Below are 21779 nucleotides of genomic sequence, written 5' to 3'. Positions count from 1 at the left end.
TGAAGGGAAAATTGTACATGTGTGCTAAGTCGCTTCAGTCATGTCCGACTCTTTGTGATCCTATGGACTGTAGCCTGCTAGGCTCCTCTGTCCATGGGATTCTCCAGGCAAGAATACTGGAGTGGGTTGCCATTTCCTTCTCCAGGGGATCTTCCCGACACAGGAATAGAATCTGTGTCTCTTGTGTCTCCTGCATCGGCAGGCGGGTTCTTTACCACTAGTGCCACCTGTGTAGAAGTTTTGTCCCAATCAATGCAAGAGTCTTTGTAATACAGATTGAACTTCACTTTGTTTTCATATATGCTCTACAACGTCTGAAAAATATATGAGCAAATTGAGTGATGCTGAAGAATAGATGTTTAAGAATAGAAGATGAAAAAATCTGAGAATATTTTCCCACTGGAAAATTTTCTCATGGGGAATGTAGCAGATATCCCTACCTTACTCTAAGCAATATGAGAATATTTGGAAATTTGTGTGAATACAGACAAAAAAAAGCATAAGTCTGCTTAATTAACAAAAACATCTGGGTGGTAAAAGTTTATTTTATTTATCTGTCAATCTCAAGAGGCAAAAAAAAAAAATCACTACCAAGGTTTGACAAAGCAGATAATTAACACTATAGACTTTTAGTGAGGCTTCAAGTTCTACTGGTTTTCTCAGATGGCATTAACACACATACACATGCCCATGGAAAGGAACAATATACACTGAGCTAACTGTACAAGAGATCTCATTGTTGGAACGTTAACCACAATTATTTTCATAGCTGTGCCATTTTGAGACCATTATGGAATATGGGAGAAGGAGGGGGAATAAGAAGAGGAGAATGTGGTAGAAAGAAGCTTAATTAAGTATTCCTTTCCACCAGTAGTGAATTAAGGACCAAACACAGTGTGGAACAGATACTAATTCATGTAACAGAGAGTGGGCAACTTAATAATGAACTGATGCAGGCTCCCTGTGGAATTTCTCTGCTACGACTCAGGTCTTTTATTTTTTTCTACATCTATGTAATTCAAATTTCATCATGATCTCTGAATCTTTTGGCAGCAGGGGCTCGGAGGGGGAATTCAGAATCCAAGAGACTGACTCTGTGTATAACACACACAACATTTTAGTATCCATGAGATAACTGATGCTTTTATAACAATAAAGATCATCAGATAGTAAGGGTTTTAATTTCTGCCTGGTCTTACTGAATCACTCTGTCAGAAGAGTTACTTTACGCATGTTTCTTAAACAATACATCTTTTATATAAAATCTAGAAGTTAATGTACAATCTCAAAGTCAGATTCAGTGCCAAAATGTAGGACCTGAATCTAGTAACACATTAACTCCTTGCTGCATAGAAGTTGCATATAAGAAATACAGGCTGCACTTTTATGTGATCCATGCAGTAAATGTTCAGAAAAGTCAAGCAAACAACTAGACATCATTCAGCTACTAAAGTTAACCCAACCAGTCACAACAGACTTAACCACAGAAAGCGCTGATGGTTGCATCAAAACCATGCTGGGACGAGCTAGTCCTGGAAAGGGCTGGTTGGACGAACCAGAAGAGAAACCCTGATAGTCACAAAATCTCCACTTGTTTTTATATGGGATTGAGACTATTCTCTCCTCACATGGCTTTACCCTACACCACAGTCTTTTGAGAAAGAGGCATTTCAGGCTTCAGATGAAAATAATCATCCTTGAATGAAAAAGCTGAAAAATACTTCTCTGGAGATTTTGATCCTGGAAACGGCTTGCTAAAGGTTCTTAAGAAAAGTGCCAGGAGTCAAAAAACAAAATTGTAGAGCATTATCACGACACTGTAAATCAACTTCAATTTAAAACAAACTGTCGAACAGTCTGAGCATGTAAACAATAAAATTGTTGACCAAGGAATTATATCCATGAAGGAAGACTTATCACAAGACCTATCTGGATAATATCAGCTTCTCGGGTTTTGAAGCACATGTAAATTGTACATCCTAGAAGCCCCATGCATTCTTCCCCTTTGTAGAGACTTCTGGAGTAGAAAAAAAGTTTGTGATGTTGCTTAAAAATAAATAAATAAAAAGACCAACCAGAGCACGAAGAAGCTACTCAAATAACAAGCAGTTCTGAGGTTTGTTTTTGTGTCTGCTTCACTTTCATATTTTACTTTTGTGATTGGCGTATGGAAAACCAAACTGAGAAATCATAATGTTGGAGTATTTTAAGGGCATGCTGTCGTAGATGTTAACAAGCTTGTTTATACAATAAGACCTCTGCAGAAAGTGCTCAGCTCGATGCCACATTCCAGAATAGCCACCGGTAGTTTCCTTTTCTAAATTGGCTATGTTTACAGGTTTCACAAATACCCCTGAAGTCTTCCCAGTGTGCTTGGCGATGATAAAATTCATGGCAATGTCATCACAGTTCTGCGTCTCATCTAACAAAGCATGGACAGTTGCAGGCTGCCTCTGAAAGAGTTCCAGGTATTTGCTGTGGAAGAACGAGGCTCCAATCAGGACCAGGGAGTAATGATCACCATTTCCAAACCCTGGTGTCTGCAGTTCAAAACCTCCATAGCTGTAGATACCAGAGGAGGTAGACACATGCTTTCTGGGAACAAATCCTACAATTTGATCAGGAAATTGCTGAAAATATAAAAAAAAATAATAATTCAGTGTGGCATTTCTTTAGAGCTAAGATGGTGAAAAAGGCAATGATTTATTACAGAAATAATTAAACTGATTTGTCAGTGTTATTTTATTCCTGGCTTCTACATCTCAATTTCCTTTAACTCCAGGCAACTTCATAAATCTATGTCCTGGTAAGTTTAAAGTTCAAATTCCATCATGACCCAAATCTCTTTAAAAAATTTCTGACCTCTCAAATAGTCTCCCAGCGCACACATTATCTGATATTAATAAATTCTAGTCACCAAAGAGTCTGGTTTTCAGAGTTTACTGTAAAAGAAGTTGACTATATGAACAATGCTTATTACAGGAGATTAAGAATATGTGATTATTTTGAAAAACTGTTTTAATCTCTTAGGAGTAAATAAAATTATGGATGTACATGTATCATTTTACTGCTTTTGCATGTTGATTTCAATGTTTTTGAAAGTCACTGTTGGTTTTAAACAATGTTTTGTTTTTATCCCTTTTCTTTTTTAAAAAAAAATACACACACACACATATATATACAGTTGACCCTTAAACAATGCAGGAGTTAAGGGTGCCAACTGACAGTATAATGGAAAATTCATGTATAACTTTATAGTCAGCCTTCAATATCCATGGTTCTGCATCTACAGATTCAACCAACCACGCATCATGTAGTAATATGGTAGGTATTTATTGAAAATATCTGAGTGTAAGTGGACCTGTATGCTTCAAGCTTGTGTTGTTCAAAGGTCAATATGTATAGGTGTGTGTGTATACACACACCTATACATATATATATATATGTATATAGTCGCTTCACTTGTGTCTGACTCTTTGCAACCCTATGGACCATAGCCCGCTGGCTCTTTTGCCCATGGGATTTTCCCAGCAAGAATACGGGAATGGGTTGTTATTTCCTCCTCCAGGGGATCTTCCTGACCCAGGGACCAAATTGGTGTCTCCTGCGTCTTCTATACTGCAGGTGGATTCTTTATTGCTTAGCCACGGGGGAAGTCATATATATATACATATATATATCTCTCTCTATATATAAAGAGATGTGTCAGGATCTATGAAGAAAGGATGGTATTAAAGCAATAATAGTAGGATAAGAATGACTAAAAATAAAACAAAAATCAGCAAAGAAAAGCAGTGAGTCATGGAAAAGAAATATGAACTGAAAAAGGTTTAGTTCAATCTCATAAATACCTCGAGTTTCACTCATTTACTAACAGACACTAAACTAGGGACACACACACACACACAAATCAGTCTGGATTTAATCCCATGTCAAAGAAAGCACAATCTAGGGAGAGTATGATACAGATACGTGAGCTAGGAATCACCACACTGTTGAGAAAGCTGTAAATGCAGCTGAGTAATTCTCAGGACAGCGCTGAGGACAGAGCAACAGGTGTGTTGCTGGGAGGTGAAGGGGAACATCAGGGGCTTGGGAGGATAAACGCTGGGAGGCCTCAGAGACGAGGCACCACTTACATAATCTAGGAGGATGACGGAGATTTCACAGATGGCTAGAGCAGGAAAAGGAAAAGCACTGCAAATGGAGGTCGTGGTTAAGTGCAAAGGCACAGACGTGTGTCCGTTCTAATCCTGCTTGTCTCCGTGCCCCAAATCTCCACACTCCATAGGGCACCAATGGGACCAAACTCTAGGAGTCAGATTATCTTGGGCAATGGATTGAAACTGTTCTTGATAGTTTTATGGATGAAACTTAAAATCATATTTATCCATCTTTAATCATGGTTTACTTGGATTGTTCTAATTAACCGTAGTTCTCATATTTCCCCAAACCTGACATTTTCAGAAAATTGATTTTTTCACCTGAAATAGAAATCTCACAGCTGGAGTATTACATTAGAAATTTTGGCCTGGGAAGCTTTTATTTATGGGGCTGGAAAAATTGCTGATATGGAAAAAATGTGTTGATCAGTACGCTAGGCATGAAGCTGAAAACTGAAGTTTTGAAAATGCTGGTATCTGTAGAGTACTGTGGCCGCTTACCATTAATACCTAATGTTGTCACATCTCAAGTTGCTAATCAAGGAGAGTTACTACAGTGCAAATTAGACCATTTATTGGGTAGCACAGTGTTTAGTTACTGTACAGGCTTCAGAGTATTTGTATGCAGTTCTGCTTTCAGGTACTTATAGTGAAACATGTAAAAGCTGGCTACTATGAACAAATATTCAACAGGAAAAAGGTGTTTTTATAGAATACCAGGCAATTAATGCCTATTTATACCAGCTGGGATTTAAGGGGGGAAAAATCTGCCACCACAATGGTGCATGTATAATTATTATTAATATTAGTTTTTAAACAATGGTCTCAGAATTAAATTTTGTGGATGTAATCAATTATTTCTTTCAAAGGAAGCTCTATGCAGCATTAATACAGAAGTACACTTCTCATTTGAGATACAGGTCTATGGCCTTGTGGAAAAGTGTCTCGTGATTTTAGTCTTTGCTCTGTTCTATACCAGAGCATTTCCTTACTGTTCTTTGGAAGGCAATTCTAGCTCTTCTCCCCAGTATACCAAATATAAATCAAGTATAGATAAAAGGTACCATAACTGTCAGTTAGCTTAACTGAGCTCAGGAAATCTGATTACTTTATGACAAAGTAATCTCCTTTTTAGATAAATACTGTCTATACTAATCTGGGTAACCCCCACATTAAACCATGTTTCTCTGGTTAAACACTAGATCAGACTTAATACTGATGATTTCATAAAGCAAGTAGCAACATTACCTGCCACACAGAAAAAGCGAAAACAAGGTCCTGGGCGCTAATTAGCAAGTCATCATCTACCATTAACACCGCTGAAATGAAAGAAAAAAAATTTAAATCAAACAGTTTGGAAGTAAAGACAGAAGTTGTAAGACACAGTGGTGTCTTTATAGATCATTCAGATGTTGTATTTTCTGAATGAAATCAGTAAATAAAAAATGTATTCTTAAAGATTTATCTAGAAGAAAAAGTTTTTACTTGAACTATAATTGATTTTATAATTTCCAAAGGGGGAGATTATCATGTAGTTATCATCCATTATCCTAGAAACTAATGAACCTATAAATAAATAAAACCAAGGTTCTTTTAAGCAAATTACAAGTTCATGTAACTGCTATGAGTGGGAGGAAAAGAAGGTGGCAAAACACATCAAGCATAAGTTAAATAGCATTTTACTAACTTCTGCGATGCAATAAGATGTAATCATAGCATGTCTTCTTTTACAATATTAATTAACCTCTTTATCACTGTTGCAGGATATATGTGATTTCTTCCCTAGGAGACTGCTTCTTGATATCTGGGAAACTGCCTCTTAAGCTTTTCAAAATGCTTTCTCATGATTAAATTTCCCTATTTTCTCCAGACAATTAAGGTAAGTAGGAGGCCCCAAAGCCACACACGAGTCCCCAGTTCTGGTTAACTGCAGCCCTGTCAGACTAAAAACCCAGCTGCAACTCACCTTTGGTTTCCAGTTCAGGAAAGACCTGGAGTCGATTTCTCATCCTGTTTGTGGTCTGTGCTTTGAAGTTCACAGGGACAGGGTGAGGCCCTAGGGAGTTCCATAACTCCTCTGGTCCCTTCTCCCCAACATTGTTCCATACCACAATCACTTTGTGCAGATATGGTACTGCCTGATAATGATTTAAAAGTCTCAATAAGAGATCTGTTCTGTTGTACGTCTGCATTATGAGAGTAAAGGAATCCTGGGTGGGCTTGCCCTGAGATTTTATTTCCCTACGCAAAGTGAGCATCTTGTCTTCTTTGATATTAGGGAGTAAAGTGGTTAAAGCCCCAGCTACCAGCAGTAACACAAGGATGACCACCAAAGACAGACGAAGCAGGCGAATTCCCATCACTCTTCCTGGGAGCTTGCAGATGTGGCAACACCTGGGGTGGAAATGGAAGTAAAATGCAGAATCTTAGCATTCTTACTAGTTACCATGGTTTTGCCTCTGCTTTTTTAAGGAGAGAAAGGTGAATCACCTTTTAGTTATTCAAGTTCAGTTCCTCCTGCCTTTTTGATTTGGCATAAGACATCAGTCCTGGGTGTTCACTGGAAGGACTGATGCTGAAACTGAAACTCCAACACTTTGGCCACCTGATGCGAAGAGCTGACTCACTGGAAAAGACCCTGATGCTGGGAGGGATTGGGGGCAGGAGGAGCAGGGGACGACAGAGGATGAGATGGCTGGATGGCATCACCGACTTGATGAATTTGAGTTTGAGTAAACTCCGGGAGTTGGTGATGGACAGGGAGGCCTGGCGTGCTGCGATTCATGGGGTCACAAAGAGTCGGACACGACTGAGCGACTGAGCGACTGAACTGACTGAAGACAAAAAAAGTGCAGTGAATAAACCTTCCCTTCCCTGACTGCTTTGCAGTTGCAGACCAAAGAACATCTATACACAGGAAGAATTAAGCAGCATATTTTAAAATTTGCCCTCATTTCGCTACTAAAAATTTGGAACTGAGATTATTTTTTAAAATTGGATTATATTTCCCTTTTGTTGTTGTTGTTGTTTAGTCACTCAGTCATATCTGACTCTTTTGTGATCCCATGGACTGTAGCCCACCAGGCTCCTCTGTTCATGGGATTTCCCAGGCAAGAATACTGCAGTGGATTGCCATTTCCTTCTCCAGGAGATCTTCCCAAGCCAGGGGTCAAACCCACATCTACACTGGCAGGCAGATTCTTTACCACTGAGCCACCTGGGAAGCCCTATATTTCTCTTAGTAACTATAATTAGTATACATTTCTCTTAGTAGTATACTAATTATTTAAATGGCTTCATTGAGATATCACTGACACATAAAATTATATATATTTAAGGTGTACAACTTATTCTAAAATATATATACACACACATATATATATACACACACACACATATATATATATAAACACTTCCGTATACTAAATTTAAACTTAACTTTTGGCAGCAAACTTGTTTCCAAATGAAATTATATGCAGAATGCTAATATATGAATCAGATAACAGTGGTAGGAGCAGCAGCAGCAAACAATTATAATGGTTTATTACTTACTAGATCCTGTACTCTGTGCTTTGCATGCCATCGTATTTGCTTATTTACTCAATAAATTAAATAATTACTGAGCACTATTTTAGCAATGAATAAGAGAGACGATGTCTCTGCTGTTCGTAGCAGAGGAAACAATAGGGAGAGATAAAGTAAATAAAGTCAAAGTTAATTTAGGATAGTGGTAATGAAGAGAATACATCAGAAGGACACCTTGGGGTTTCAGTTGGGCACTTGTAGCTAGGCCATCATTCTGGAGACATTAGATTCCAAACGAAATCTCACTTCACTATCCAAATGATGGGCAACTACTCTTCTGTTTTTCACTGAGGAAACTTGGCAACAGTTCCCCTGATCTTGTTTCACGTTGTGAGGTGTGCGGTGCCACCGTAGAAATAGTTTTTCTCTATATAGGTCAACAAGGACATAGAGAGGTCATATAGACCATGCCTTTAACATCTTTTAAAGCTCACAAGAGCAGGGACTGGAGAATTCTAAAGACGGAAGGAGAACATACTCCATACCGTGCTAGTGCATTGAGTGCTCGGCAAGCAAAGGAAGAACTTATTCATAAGGACAAGGGAATGGTCAATGTCACTCAGCGACTCTCACTTTTCAAAAGCCCAGATTTGAAAAGCAATGTTCCCTTGTAGTAATCTTTTCAGAGAGCTTTCAAGGATATTCTCTCCTGGACTTTGTCTGCAACATGTTCTGTTAAGAAAAGCAATTTTGTGTTTCCCCTTTCATCATGGCCTCACTCTAAGAAATGAATAAAATGGATTATTTTTTAGGTAACCTCAGCTTTACTATGATTATTTGTCAAGGATGGCCACTTTAAGGCTTGAGAGTACAAATGTCTTCATTGTATATAACCTCTCCCTAAAACAATACATACTGTTAATGTGATAAACCAAACAGAAACCATTATAAATTAATAGTCTTGATTCAAAGACCTTAATAATCCTTCTAACGCTGAATCAAAAGCAAGTCTCATTAAACATATTTTCAGTTCTGCATAAAAATGGCTGGTTATAAGCACTCAGAGTTAAGATTCATCTGACAACCACTTTAAAGTGTACCCTGATTGAGATCTTAATGTTCATTTTCTACAGCAGAGTAGGAATAACATATTCTAGAATTTATATAGCAGTGTCTCTAGTCTATAAAGCAGATTCTGGTAACTACCTGCCAGTTTAGTGGAGAAAGAGTAATGAAGATTCATCTATATAGCCTACTATAAATAGACACTGTCAAAGAGAATTCATGAATGACTGTTTCACTTTTACCAATAATATACTTTTAAGTGGGAGTTTTCCTCCATATCCATCATAGAAATTTCCTCTGTCAGATAGCTTCTAACCCCCTATTTTCCTTCTATCAAAAATGTTTTGAGAGTTATGAATAATTTATATCCTTGGAAAGACAATGCAAATATTTCATGCAGTTATACAGACCAATAAAGTTATGTAAAATGTGTAGTCTGTATAGAAGAGTAAGAACTATATAGATTGCAGTGCAAGTGGCATCTCTGTACTTTGAGAACAGATGAAGTCTGGGACTTTATTGTAGATGCACTGGAAACAGCCTTAGAACAGATTGGACAGTGATGACTTCATATAGCTATTTGGATTTCAGTGTATAGCTTTCTTCTGTTCATTGTCTAGAGAAGAATGTATCATCTAAGAGGTCACAGCTTTGAGTTTTAAATGGGGAATATGAGAAAGAATACACCTGGATAAACTCCATCTTAGAAAGAATCAAGAATTAAAATGATTTAACTTAAAAGTATATCTGTAAACCTCCCTGGTGGTCCAGTGGTTAAGAATCTGCCTACCAATGCAGGTGACACAGGTTCGATCCCTGGTCGCGGAAGATCCCACATGCCGGGGAACAACTAAGCCCACTCACCACAATTACTGAGCCTGTGCTGTAGAGCCCGGGAGCCACAGCTACTGAAACTCGAGTGCCCTAGAGCCCGTGCTCCACAACCAGAGAAGCGATGGCAATGAGAAGCCCCTGCACCACAGCTAGAGAGCAGCCCCCACTCACTGCAACTAGAGAAAGCCCCTGCCCAGCAGTGAAGACTCAGGGCAGCCAAAAATAATAAATAAAATTTAAAATGACATCTGTCTGTATTTTTTGAAACCCTGCTTCATTCCAAAAAGGACCTAGATCCCTGATGGCACAGTCCGTGACTCTTTCCACCGTGTTGTGGTAAATTCTGCAAGGATGCGTCATAAACTAGTCTATGAGACTGTCACTAAGGTACCTGTATGATAATATAAATACTAATATTGGTATGTTGATTTTTTTTACAACTTTATTAACATTTATTTCACATATCATAAGCTTCACCCATATAAAGTACACAGCTCAGTAGCTTTCAGTATCTACACAGAATTGTGCAACCAAATCTAATTTTATAACATTTTTAACACTCTGAAAAGAAACCCAAGACCTACTCATTAGCAGTCACCTCTCACCCCCATTTCCCCTCATTCTCTACCCCAGCATCCAGCAAACACTGATCCACTTTCATCTCCATAGTTTGCCTATTCTGGACATTTCCTAAAAAGAGATCATACAATATATGGCCTATGTGTCTGGCTTTTTTCACTTAGCATAAATGTTTTCAAGGTTCACCCATGTCATAGTATATATCCACACTTAATTCTTTTTTTATTGCCAAATAACATTCTATTGTACAGATATACCACAATTTGTTTGTGTTAACAGTTGCTGGACATTTGGGTTGCTTCCACGTTTTGCTATTATGAATACTGCTGTTACACATAATCATGTACATGTTTTTTTGTGAACATATGTTTTCATTTCTTTTGCGCATGTACCTGGGAGAGGAATGGCTGGGTCATTATATAAGAATTTTTAAATATTTGAAAAGTGAGGTAGCTTTTAGAAAACCATTATTTGAAATTTTAAGAAATTTTCTTAAATGTGGACATAAGACAGAGTAGGAAAGTAAATAATACAATGAAACAACAAATTCTCTAGTGTTTGTCTTTAAATGAATGAGGCAATCTGAATTTTCAAAGACCTGCTATTGAGTTATTTACTACATCTTCTACCAGAGTTCCTCAGGAAGAACACTACTGAATGATGAATTCTTTACTGCAGGCTAGTTCCTTGGGATTGAAAAGCAACAATTATCCAGACAAAAGCTGAAAACAAATAGCCAGAGCATAGCATGAACAAAGACTAATTTAGCCAGAGCATGGCATGAATGAAGATTAGTTATGTCCTCTGACTCACGAGATAGAAAAGCAATGAGCAGCGTCACGTCATACACTGAGAAGCTGTCATTTTCATTTTAATGCCACAGATGGTGGAAGAACAGTAACTATTCTGCCATTTCACTATGAGATTTGCCTCATATTGTACAGATTGTTTTCTCCTCTGGCTCATCCTCCAAAATACGCACTTGCCAAAAAAACTGATGATTATAGCATACAGATGCTCAGAAAGGGGCCCTTCACTGCCACGAGATAAAAACAGTCCAAGGTGGAACACAGAGGCTAATTTAGAACCTGGGGTTCCCTTTTGTGAACATGAAAGAATTAGAAGACATCAGCGTACACCTGACGAGCAGTTTCTGGCCAGGCTTACAGCATGCGGGCGATACACATTGTTCCAACTGAGGCAAAGGCACATGTGGCACCCAATTCCAAAAGGACTTTGGTCTCACGGTCCCTAGGGCCAGCAGGCTGACCATGACTCCACACGTTGTACATGCTCTTTTCCACTACAAAACCCGTTCTCCCCACGCCCCAGACCCCTACACCCTGCCCTTCTGCATCCCCTCCTCTGTGAGCGTTGCTCTCACGACTCCCCACCCTCAGTGATCCTGGGGACGGGGAAAGCGGTGCTATCAGCCTTTGTTTCCAGGTGTTACAGCTCTTGACTGAGCCTCCTTTGTGATTCCGACTGTATTGAGGGCCCTTTTTGTCAGGCTCTGCAATTCAGAACAGTGCCTGGCCATTTTTTGAGCAAGGTTCACAATTCTCTATGGTTGAAAAAAGCGAGGGAATCTATATTTAAACAGCCTTAAACTTCACAACGGGACTTCCCTGGTGGCTCGGTGGTAAAGAATCCAACTGCTAAAGCAGGAGATGCAGGGGTTCAGTCCCTCGGTTGGGAAGATCCCCTGGAGAAGGAAATGGCAACCCACTCCCATGTTCCTGTCTGAGAAATCCCACGGACAGAGGAACCTGGTAGTCTGCAGTCCATGGGGTCGCAAAGAGTCAGACACAATGACTAAATAACAACAACAAACTTCACAATGACTAAGAAATGCCTGAAATTTAAAAAAAAAAACTCAAATTAAACGCAAATTAAGATCGAGTCAAGACTTAAGAAACCATTCCTTCTATAAAAGACCTGGGTTATCCCCCATCTGGGGACCAGGGCATGACATGTAATCTAAAGCTCAGGCCACACAAATCACCTTTCTACTTTAAGTTCTGTGGCCAAAACTACTTTATAGATGTCCTAGAACTCTGATTTTTTCAAAGACATTCTTCATTAAAATGCTTTTGAACATCCCTATTTCTATGGAAGTTCTTGGAGAATAAGCTGAATTGCCTTGGAAGAAAAGCATCACTTATTAGATAATATCATCCTTGTAAATTCTGGTAACAATAACCAGAAGCTGTATCCTTAATCTGGCAGCATACATGGCTTAAACAAAGAGACAATAAGATCTTGGATAGCTGAGAAATGAAAGTTTAATTTTTGTTTAGGAACTGAAAAAAACCTAGAGAGACTTCAGGACAATTGACAGAAATAGAAAACTAAGTCAGAACACCACATGTCAGTTCATTATTGCTTAGAGTAAGCCTCTTCCATTAGTTTTAAGCAGCACACACTAGAATTTATTTCATTGAAAAATCCAGAATGCCAGAAATAGTACATGAAAGGTTACTGTTCTTTATGAGTCTTTTCCAGGTGCTAGAGAGTATTCTAAGAAGAGCTTTCACCTTTGTATTTCCCCCTATTCAGGAAATTCATTCTTTTCAGTGTATTTTATAAATGCCATTCAGCTTTCTCATTTTCAACCAATGATATCCTCACCTTCCTAAATGATTTTCCCTCAGTTTTCCTTTTAAGGAACCCATCTATTTATTTTTTATGGTTCTTCTTCTTTTTAAGAAACGCCTTTCTTAATACATAAGCTATATTTTTTTAAAGTCTTTATTGAATTTGTTAAAATATTGCTTCTGTTTTATGTTTTGGGTTTTTGGACATGAGGCATGTGGGATCTTAGCTCCTTGACCAGGGATTGAACCTGTGTTCCCTGTATTGGAAGACAAAATTTTAATCACTGGACCACCAGAGAAGTCCCTAATTCCCATCAGGGAGTCTTAACTCTCATTACTTTTTTCACCAGTCCAAATAATCAAAATAAGTTATTTTGTGTTAATGATATTATTTATATAGGAATAAGAAAGGCAGGAATATGAATAGACTTAAAGTAATAAATAATAAAAGGATCCACATAGTATCACAGATTTACCTTGTGGTTTCACTGTGTTTACAACCAACTGTACAGTGATCTGAACAGATGATTTAGATGCCTACAATCTGGATCTACTGTGTCATGAACTGGCTCTTAGGGTTAAAGTGATTCATCTTTTTTTATCAACAGTAGAACTGACTACAACATATATAGGATCACTGATAGCCAATCTAAGTTCTGTCATTTAGAAGGCTTAAGATTGACCTTTCCTGCCCTTTTGAGTCTAGCGTTCTGAAACAAAATTGCTAAAACATATTGGTAAATAGCTGCATTTACTATAATATCACATTTGAAAAATAAAAGTTGCTGCCACAGGTCATTTCTCATTGCAAGCTGTAAGAAAAAATTTCTGTATTGATCACATTAAAAAGCAAGTCCTCCTCCTGGCAGCCAGGTTGAATGAGTCATTCCCTTACAGGTATATCAGGTTCAAATGAACTCTAAAAAACATGTGTGTGTGTGTGTGTGCGTGCGCACATGCATGTTCATTTGCTAGGCAGTGTCTGATTCTTTGCAATCCCATGGACTGTACTGGGATTTCCAAGACAAGAATACTGGAGTGGGTTGCCATTTCCTCCTACAGGGGATCTTCCTGACCCAGCGATTGAAACCGGGTCTCCTACATTGCAGGAGGATTCTTTACCACTGAGCTACCTAGGAAGCCCATAAAACACAGATAGCAGACACCAAGTACCTGTGTCTCCACTTTCCTCCCCAGTCTTGCCCTGTTATCAGGAGCAAAGGCTGCTTGTCAGTCCTGGCATTTTTGTCCCCTGCTAAGGCATCCTGTACAAAGCATCAAATTGCTTCTCAATACCTCTTCAGGCAGCTACTCTCAATTAACTAGATTTGCTTTCTCATCATTGATTAAAGAGGAAATAGCATATAAATATTATGTAGAAAGTCTTCTTAAAACACTGCCTCCAAAAAAAAAAAAAACACTGCCTCCATCAATCCAGCCATTTGTTACTGAGGCAGAGGCCCTCTCTACCCTCAAAGTGCACAGGTCTCAATTATGCTAGATGAAAGTTTCTTCCAGTCTTGCATCTTCCTCTTGGAATTGCTAATTAACTGTAGCTATCATGATGATAATTATGATGATGATGTTTGAATATGATCAAACTTATGGACATATATCAGAGCAGGAGAAGGAATGGTCTTATTCCTAAGAGAAACATCCACTACTTATAAGGATCCAAGGAGTCAATGCATCCTAAGAAGAAAGCCTAGAAATAGAAAAGCATTTTTAGCTCAGTACAGTGTCATGCAAAATTAGTTCAAGAAATGGGTCAAAAAGAAACCAAGTCTATCTACAAATACATTATTTTTACCATTCCAGAATATTGAAGCTTTTCATTTGCACTCCTCTCTGTTTTAGTCACAGGAAAGTGAAGGGGAGGCAAGATTGCTGGGCGACAGATCCTTGGAATGTTCTACAGAATCCTCTTACTTTTTACACAATACTGGTCTTCAGCAATAAACTCACATTCCAAAATCGTTTCTCAAAGAGAAACAAATTTTATATGTACAGATTATAATTTGTACAGAGCTTTAGATATCAGAACTAAAATCAATGCAATCCGAATTCAGGTGAGCTTCCTAACTTTATTAGAGGAAGGTCAGAATATCCATGGTAGTCCACAAACAAACATTCCTAGGTGCTTACCCAGCCCAGCACTGTCAGACACTAGGGTTGATAGTGAGTAAGACCTCCAATTCCTGCCCTCACAGAACTTACCAGTAGTAACAAAAGTTGTCAGACCTCTTTCCTCTGTGTGTTACCTAACATCTCAAATCTTTAGAGCCACGCGAATTAAAACACATCCACCCCATTTCGTAGATGGGATAGCTGAGCCTGAGAATATTAAATGATGTTTCCTGAGCCACAGAAAGAGTGGAGGGTCTGAACAAACTCCCGCCTCCCCTGTGACCCACCTGGTATTTTCAGCGTTTTCCATGTAGTCTCTGGTTTCAGCTTTGTTCTAGTTTACAGGAATAAACTTTTTACTGACTTTATGTTATAGTCTGGAATACTATTTCAATGGATACGATCTAAGACAGGCAATACGGTATTTTCTAACAGATCCTGGCTCAAGTAAAAACTCTTTATTTCCAAGGAAACAAAAGTACCTCTATAGGAAACATTTTTTTCTCAGATAAAAATATTGGTACTTCACCTATGATCATAGCAGCATTATTCACAAGAGCCAAAAGGTGGAAGCAACCCAATGTCCATTGACCGATAAATGGATAAAAAAATGTGGTATAGACATACAATGAAATATTATTCAGCCTTTAAAATGAAGGAAATTCTGGCACATGTTACAGCATGGATGAACCTTGAGGACATCATGCGCAGTGAAATAAGCCAGTACAAAAGGACAAATACTATGTGATTTCACTTACATGAGGAATCTAGAATAGTCAAATTCAAAGAAACAGAAAAACAGAAGGGTGGCTGCTGGGGACCCGGGGAACAGAGAAATGGAGAGTTGTTTAATGGTTGTAGAGTTTCAGTTTTGCAGGATGAAAACATTCTTGAGATTGACTGCTCAACAAAGTCAATACACTTAACACTACTGAGCTACACACTTAAAAGTGGCTACAATTTTTAAAAAGTAAAAAGAAAATAGTGGTACTTACCTCATTATGGTAAAGTTTTAATTTTTGAAAAATTTTTCCTTATGGCTTCAGTAATTGATAGCAACAGGCTCTCTTGGCACTATTAAGGGAAATCAAAGAATTTCCTGTGATGTTTTTGTCAATCAGGAGGAATTAAAAAAACATGCTTTAATGCCATGGCCCATAGACTTTGAGTTATTTTTAGAACTTAAAATTTTCTATACTGTGTTCTAAAAATCACATGTAGGCGACTAGGTAGATGACATCCTCCTGAGGATAGCTATAGCTATCCTATAGCTAACATTGCTCTATTTTTGTTTTCATCTTTCCCTTAAATATCCAGAAACAATAAATCCATATCATCCTGATGATCTAATGTTTACTCATTTGAAACCAGAACATATATGCCATGCAGAAAGGCCTCCAGACGCAACAACCTGCACTTGTATTCAATTTCTAGCTTTTAAGTGTCTGTAGTTTTATCTATCATCAAAACTCTTTTTTCACTTAAGGTTCATATGGCATTCAATTTGAAGTACTAAAAGAAAAACATAGGGTTTAAAATAGAGTTGCAGGCAAAGGTCAGGATTAATTACTTTACTGAGGAATGACAGATGACATCCTTCCTATTCCTTACTATTGCCCAAAGGGAGTCAGAACTTTGGCTGGAGATGACCTTCTGCCCCTTACTCCTCTTGGCCGTCATTTCTCACAGTCCTCAATTACAAGTCTAAGAAGTTAGAGCTTTCCCCCCCTATATAGTCCACACAGTTAACCTAATACAATTAATTAGTCAATGATCTAAACAGCTATATAAAAGTTCAGGGCAGAAAATCATTCGTTAGTTTAAAAATGTTCATGAATATATCTACCTATTTTATAAATCTTATAAACTCATAATATATGAAGGAATTCAGAGCTGATTAGGCTTACAAGATACTGCATCTATAATGACCACCTGAATAGAGCTGAAGAATCATTTTTGATTTTTCAAACTCATATTCTTTCATGATACAGTTACTGAAGGGACAAAGGAGTGGCTCAGCCTGTATCTAGACTCATCAGGTGACACTTGTTCCTCCTCTCTATACCAAAAGCACCTCTTGTGCACATCTTGGCATCACATAGTTCTAAAATCCTGGACTGATTTGCCCTGTCCTCACATCTGCTTCCTCTTCCCATAAAATTCCTCCATGAACTTTAATTCTCTGATTAGCACAGAGCTTAGCACATAGTAGACACATTAAATGACCATTGAATGAATGAAAGAAAGTAACTATAACTATGATATGACAAGATATATTGGTTAACATATATGGGACAAACATCATTTCAAGATGACAAAACAAGCCAGACGTCATTTTCCACTCATAGAACTTCTCCTGATTTAGTGTCCAATTTATATTCCTAAATTGGAAATTTATATAAACCATTATATTTCTAAGAAATATTTACAACTTAAGTTGGTAATTATGCCATCAAAGAATGTGAAGTGGCATTGCCATTTTTTGAAAGAAGTTCTTTGCAGGAATAGCTATCTTACATTTTTGGGGGTAAGCAGTGTAGGAATTTAGGAGTTCCAGAACCAATGTAAGTGAAATTAAATTTCAGTTTCTCCAGCTTATTTCAAAACTATTTGAAAAATGGTGTCACAGACTTCTCCATAAACCAACTGAACAATTTTTCATCTGTAGCAATACAGTCAAAATGAAGAATTTATTTTCAAAGGCAGAATACAAAAACACAGGGTCAAATTGCAGCTGACCTTGATGAGTTAAGATAATGCTGGAAACGAGTTGCTGAAATTTAGTTATTTCCATACATCTGAACCACCCTCCCCCCCAAGCCCTGTCCCCAGTTACATCATATTGAAATAAAGCAGCTTTGGAGGAAAAACTCAACTGCAGTCGAAATATTTATAATATTTAAATATTAACCTAATTTGTACCCATTTAACCTTTCTCCAGCAGTGCAGTTGAGCAAAATTTAGTCTCTGGCTAATATAAAAGCTTCCTAAAAATATAAATAAATGCTACTAAGTGAAAATATTTCTATGCTTTTCTGTTTAAAATAATGAAATATAGGCCAAGAAAGGCAAAGACAAAATACTCTGTCCAGAACTTAATTTCTGGAATCGAGCTGTTTTTACACAGCAGTTTTAATTAACATGAACATTTTTTTAAAAATTGTAGAATACATACATTATATTTTCAAAAATAAAAACACAGAATTACTACCCCACAAACTCATAAAGTTCCAAGAAAGAGAGCAAAACAGATATACTCTCATTGTAAAAAATTTTTTTAACCAGAGAGCATTTTGCTATTTCCTTACCTCTCGTGCAGAAAAGACTGCAGTGAGACCTAGGCAATTTATTTGCTTGAAGCTTGGTTATCATAAAACGCAAGAGGCGTCTCGCTTGCTCATTTTTTGCTTTTTCTCCAAACCCAGCAGTTTGCATTCACCCGGCGTCATTCGCTGGATTGATAACCTGGATGAAACGCTGTCCACAAAGAGAGAGCCTAAAGCTGGGGACAGTACCGGGTGGCCGCCCCTCCCTTTCAGTGATGCTCCACTTCCTGTTAGATTAAAAGGCTGTTCCCAAGAAGCTCGGTTTTGTAGTTTCTAGCTCACTTCCAAAAGCTAGTCTTCCCCATTTCTCCCTCAACGTAATAACTTTTAATCATTCAGGTGATGGACCACCTGACCTTACCCAAAAAGACACCGAAGAGGAGTTCCGGCGACCATAGGGCCCAGGACTGGTCCGCAGGCTCGCTTCTCCGCGCTCCGCAGCCCTCGTGTCCCACCAGCGAGTCAATTTTCCTTGCGCTTCCCAGAAATGGGCAATGGGGTTCTCACAAGAATCAGAGTCGCGGCTCCGGCCTCTGGGATGACCTGGAAGTAAAGGGGACGTGTACGAACTCGAGTTTGGGGTTAACAACGGATTGAGATGGTCCTGGAATCAGTCAATGCTTTAACCAAATCTCAATTCCAACACGGTCTCGTAGGCACTCCTTTCAAAAAGAGCTCTTTTAAATACATTTAACATTCTTTCGGAAGGTATTTGCCTCCTGCGTGACGTACAGAAAGGTCAGGCGCTGTTTGGAGGCGCGGGGCTGGGTGGATTACTGGATTTGGGTACCCATAGAGTTCACCCAGCAAAACCATCATCATTTGCGCTTCCTATCATTTGCGCTTCCTGCTGACTGGATTCTCAAGCACTGCTACCGAACAAACCGGGATTTGATGCTAATAGATACGGGCAATGGCGAAAGGGCAGGCGCAGGATGCCAGCGCATCCGGGAACAGCAGTAGTCGGAGTGAACGTGAGCGGGCTCTCAACCTTCTGGCCAGCCCACTCCATGGGTGGCCACCTCAGGATTTTCTTCCTGAGTACAGGTGGCGGGACTTCACTCCAAGTCGGCCCTTTAGACCACCTTCAGGATACCACCTCTCTTTGGCCACTGTAAAACTCGCAACTCCGCCCTCGTCGTAAGCCCCGCCCCACTGCGCAAGTCCCGCCCTCGGCCCCGCCTTCCCCCTTTCCCGTCCCAGGACGCGTTGCGCGGCCCGGGCCGGAAGTCGCCCGGTTCTCGGGTGTGTGTCTAGTCTGTCTGGAAGCGGCGCGCGGCCCGGGATAGGCGCTGGGGATTCCCATCTGAAGCGTCACCTGTATCACTACCATCTCCCACGGAGCCACTACGAGAGGGGAGTAGACCCGGCCCTTCGCCGGGCAGAGAAGATGTTGCCTCTGTCCATCAAGGACGATGAATACAAACCACCCAAGTTCAATCTGTTCCGCAAGATCTCAGGCTGGTTTAGGTGCGGGGAACTGTGTTTGCGGGAAGTGGGTGTCCGGCACGAGGGGAGAAGGCCCAAATCTAAAGATAGCCCGAGGTCCAGGGAGGGAGCGACTGGGACACCCTCGTTCGTGTGAGGAAAGGAACGTGTGGACTGGGAGGGTCTTGAAAGGGGACCCAGCCTCCGGATCCGGCACTCCTTTGACTTTCCCCGCTCTTCCCCACTTGTATCATGTCTAGGTCTATCCTGTCGGACAAGACGTCTCGGAACCTGTTTTTCTTCCTGTGCCTGAACCTCTCTTTCGCTTTTGTTGAACTACTCTACGGCATCTGGAGCAACTGGTAACCAAAGGGGGAAAGGGTTGGGGCGGAAGCAGGGGGTGGGGGAGACGAAGTTCTGTTTAGTGCCACGTAGCTCCTCACCCGGAGGCTCAGGTCTTGCCTTTGCCACCACCTATGCTGCTCAGTTTCTTTTTCATATCCACACCCGTCTGGCACGGTTACATTTCTTCAGAGCCGAGGCCATCAGGTGCAGCAGTTAAGATTTAGGTCCCCGCCTCCTTCGCCAAGCACCCCCTCCCCCGCCCCCGACTCCTTCAAACCAGGGTGACAGGTCCCCTCCTCATTTTGACAGATGGAGAGAGTCTTTTGTTTTTGCACACCTTAGCTTTGCCCACTTTCTTGGAATTGGGAGAAATCCTTTTCTTCGCGTTCTGTGGGGTAGTGGTATTAGGAATTGACCATTGAAATTGTGGGAGGGAATACCCGAGATCTTATAGTTAATTTGATACTAGGTCTTGAAACGAGGGAGAGGTTTATAAAGGGGATATCTGGAGAAACATGTTTCATTCTCTTTACTTTTATGCTGAATCTCTCAAGATTTTCTTCTGGTCTTGACTGTGCTAAAAGATCCCACATAGTTTTCTAAAAGCTTTTCGTCTCTTGAGTCGGTGGGTTTTGGTGTCACCTTTGGTTCTTTTTGTTTTTGTTTTTAACTGCTTTGGGAAGAGGTCTATCCAGTTTAACTCCGTGGAAATGCAGCAATGTTATCCAGGTGTTTGCAATTGAATGCTTAAGGTCTTGTAAAATTGTTGAGCTAAGGAAAAGATCATCTCACTTCTAGGTGTATTGATTCTTCTTTAAATATACTTGTCTTATAATAGCCAACACTTCAAAATTTTATGTAAAATTTCAGTTTTTTCTTGGATTCCTTGTAATAGATCTTGGACCCCAAGTTTAAGAACCTATGCCATCTATGCTTTATTTTCTATTAATTTAATAAACTAAATCTCTGTCCTTTAAGGTCCATTTTCAGAGAGAATTGGTGTTTTTCGGTCTTTATTGAGATTGAACAATGACATTAGGTGATACCACCACTTTTTGTGACATGTATATTTTTATATGAAAAGGTAGACTTTTAAATTCAAATGTCAACTCAGTTTTATCAGAACTGCTCAGCAGATTATGCCGGTTATTGGTTTAGTCACCACTTAAGTGTAAAAGGCATATTGAAACATAATAAAATCTCAATGTATGTAATAATCGTTTTTAATCATTTGGGGATCAGATATATGTGTCCTGTAATATTAATACCCTTTGATATGTTGTGCATGTTAAAAGCATTATATTGTCTTAGTTTGTCTTGAAATAATCATACTTTATTATAAATATGTAATATTACATATAATATACAATATAATAAATATGTTCTATTACATATAAATATGCAATATTTATGTTTTACATTTTCCTCTTCCTAATTATGTTATATTGTGTTATATTGTGGCGTACGTGTTGACTGTTGTCAAGGCTCTATATCTTGGTTTGCCTGTGTACAGTTTTGCTATAGTTATGTTATATTACAATACATTTCACTGTGACCTTCCATTGCATAAATTACTAAGTGAGATGTCTTGTTCAAGTGATTCATATTTGAAGTACCTAAACCACCTGTCTATGAAAAGTTAGGTATATAGTAATTCTTTAGATCTGTAGAGATCTGTTGAGGAAATCACTAAGATCATTGTTTTCTAAGCGATTAATCAGTATTCATCAGGCTATAAAGAAAACATCCATGGTGCATGGCTTGTTCTGCCTTCAGGTGGCTTGTTCTTT

General features: G+C 39.1%; 2 protein-coding genes across 5 annotated transcripts in view; one reads left to right on the top strand and one right to left on the bottom strand.

Moving 5' to 3' along the window:
• Positions 1-527: 527 nt before the first annotated feature.
• Positions 528-19349, bottom strand: EXTL2 (exostosin like glycosyltransferase 2). 4 transcript variants are annotated; one of them, XM_043877862.1, is made up of 6 exons: positions 19125-19349; positions 18578-18759; positions 15886-15989; positions 6130-6557; positions 5412-5482; positions 528-2630 (listed from the first exon to the last, which is right to left on the bottom strand). In XM_043877862.1, the coding sequence occupies exons 3-6, from the start codon at positions 15888-15890 to the stop codon at positions 2142-2144; spliced, it is 993 nt and encodes a 330-aa protein (XP_043733797.1). In that variant the 5' UTR covers positions 15891-15989; positions 18578-18759; positions 19125-19349; the 3' UTR covers positions 528-2141. The 4 variants fall into 4 exon arrangements, with proteins under 4 accessions (XP_043733797.1, XP_043733798.1, XP_043733795.1 ...); XM_043877863.1 differs by having other exon boundaries at positions 19208-19346; XM_043877860.1 differs by having other exon boundaries at positions 18578-19349.
• Positions 19350-19425: 76 nt separating this feature from the next.
• Positions 19426-21779, top strand: part of SLC30A7 (solute carrier family 30 member 7) — a 93492-nt gene continuing 91138 nt past the window's right edge. The window contains exons 1-2 of the mRNA XM_043875974.1: positions 19426-19686; positions 19905-20006. Of these exons, the coding sequence (XP_043731909.1) occupies positions 19607-19686; positions 19905-20006 (182 nt within the window). The 5' untranslated portion in view covers positions 19426-19606. The remainder of the gene's footprint in view (positions 19687-19904; positions 20007-21779) is intronic.

The sequence above is a fragment of the Cervus elaphus genome, chromosome 20, assembly GCF_910594005.1.
Source record: "Cervus elaphus chromosome 20, mCerEla1.1, whole genome shotgun sequence".
NCBI classification, from domain to species: Eukaryota; Metazoa; Chordata; class Mammalia; order Artiodactyla; family Cervidae; genus Cervus; species Cervus elaphus.
The sequence above is the reverse complement of the archived record's forward strand: the minus strand, read 5'-3'. Positions and strand labels throughout refer to the sequence as shown.